Source organism: Lathyrus oleraceus, chromosome 3 (assembly GCF_024323335.1).
Source record: "Lathyrus oleraceus cultivar Zhongwan6 chromosome 3, CAAS_Psat_ZW6_1.0, whole genome shotgun sequence".
Taxonomy (NCBI): Eukaryota; Viridiplantae; Streptophyta; class Magnoliopsida; order Fabales; family Fabaceae; genus Lathyrus; species Lathyrus oleraceus.
This window is the reverse complement of record NC_066581.1, coordinates 337,521,488-337,522,683: the sequence shown is the minus strand read 5'-3', so window position 1 is coordinate 337,522,683 and position 1,196 is coordinate 337,521,488. Positions and strand designations below refer to the sequence as shown.

At 32.6% G+C, this 1,196-nt stretch overlaps 1 protein-coding gene across 1 annotated transcript; it reads left to right on the top strand.

Moving 5' to 3' along the window:
• The first annotated feature begins 591 nt into the window (after positions 1–591).
• Positions 592–993, top strand: LOC127131165 (glycine-rich cell wall structural protein 1.8). Its single transcript, XM_051060101.1, has one exon. It carries the CDS (start codon positions 592–594, stop codon positions 991–993), a length of 402 nt encoding a protein of 133 aa, XP_050916058.1.
• Positions 994–1,196: the final 203 nt, after the last annotated feature.

Sequence of the window (1,196 nt, the reverse complement as noted above, 5' to 3'; positions counted from 1 at the left end):
TATATATATATATATATATATATATATATATATATATATATATATATATATATATATATATATATATATATATATATATATATATATATATAATCGAATTATTATCTCATTTGGTCGTCGTCTCTTTATGATATTTGTCTCTATTATTTTCAGCCCATCAAATCAAACAACCTTTAAAAGAAAATATTTACCCTTAAAAAAATCGCCTAAACCAAACAAAAAACACCATAAAAGACTAAAATACAATAAAATAGAAGTCTACAATCTTTTCTTCTATCTTAAGTTTTACCTCTTAAGTGTTGATATAGTTATACTGGCATACCTTTTAAGTTTTGATGTAACTTTCTTTGGTTAAAAAAATGTTTTTTACTTATATTTTATCTCGAGTATTAATGACAATAAATTCTTTTTTCATATAAAATTGTTCCCGTATTAAATTTCGATGAAACTTCAAAGAACTTTCCGTGTAAAACAAGGACATTGACTATGGAGTATATTTTTAACGAAACTTTGCCTATAAATTATACTCCGATATAATTAAAAAGGGTAGAGCCGTAGAGGAACAAAGACGTCAAAGCGAAGAATATAGATATGGGAAATTTTTGCTCAGGACATGAAAAGAAGAAAAAGATCTCTCGACATCAAAAGAGAAAACAATTCATATCTGAGGGTGGAGGAGGTGGTGGTGGAGGAGATAATGAAGGAGGTGATGGTGGAGGAGATAATGGTGGAGATGGAACTGATGGTGATCATCTTGGAGGACATGGAACTGATGGTGCTCATCATGGAGGACATGGAACTGATGGTGGTCATATAGGAGGACATGGAACTGATGGTGGTCATCACGGAGGGCATGGAACTGATGGTGGTCACCATGGAGGACATGCAGGCGGACATGGTGGACATGTTGAACATGGAGGGGGACATGTTGGGCATGGTGGTGATCATGGCGGTGGAGGTGGAGGTGGCGGTGGCGGTGGAGGTGGCTTCTGAGATTATGGTTGTCAATAATGTTGGATTAAGTAATTGATATGCCGCCAGTAATATTTTGTAAAGAATTTGGTAACTTTTCTAGTTCTGTCAGTATTTTTAGGCTCCTAATATATATTTCACTTATGGAGCATAAATTTTAATAATTTATTTCAATTTGATTTTATTAGATGGTTTTTATTTTATGGATTGAAATTTCAATTTTA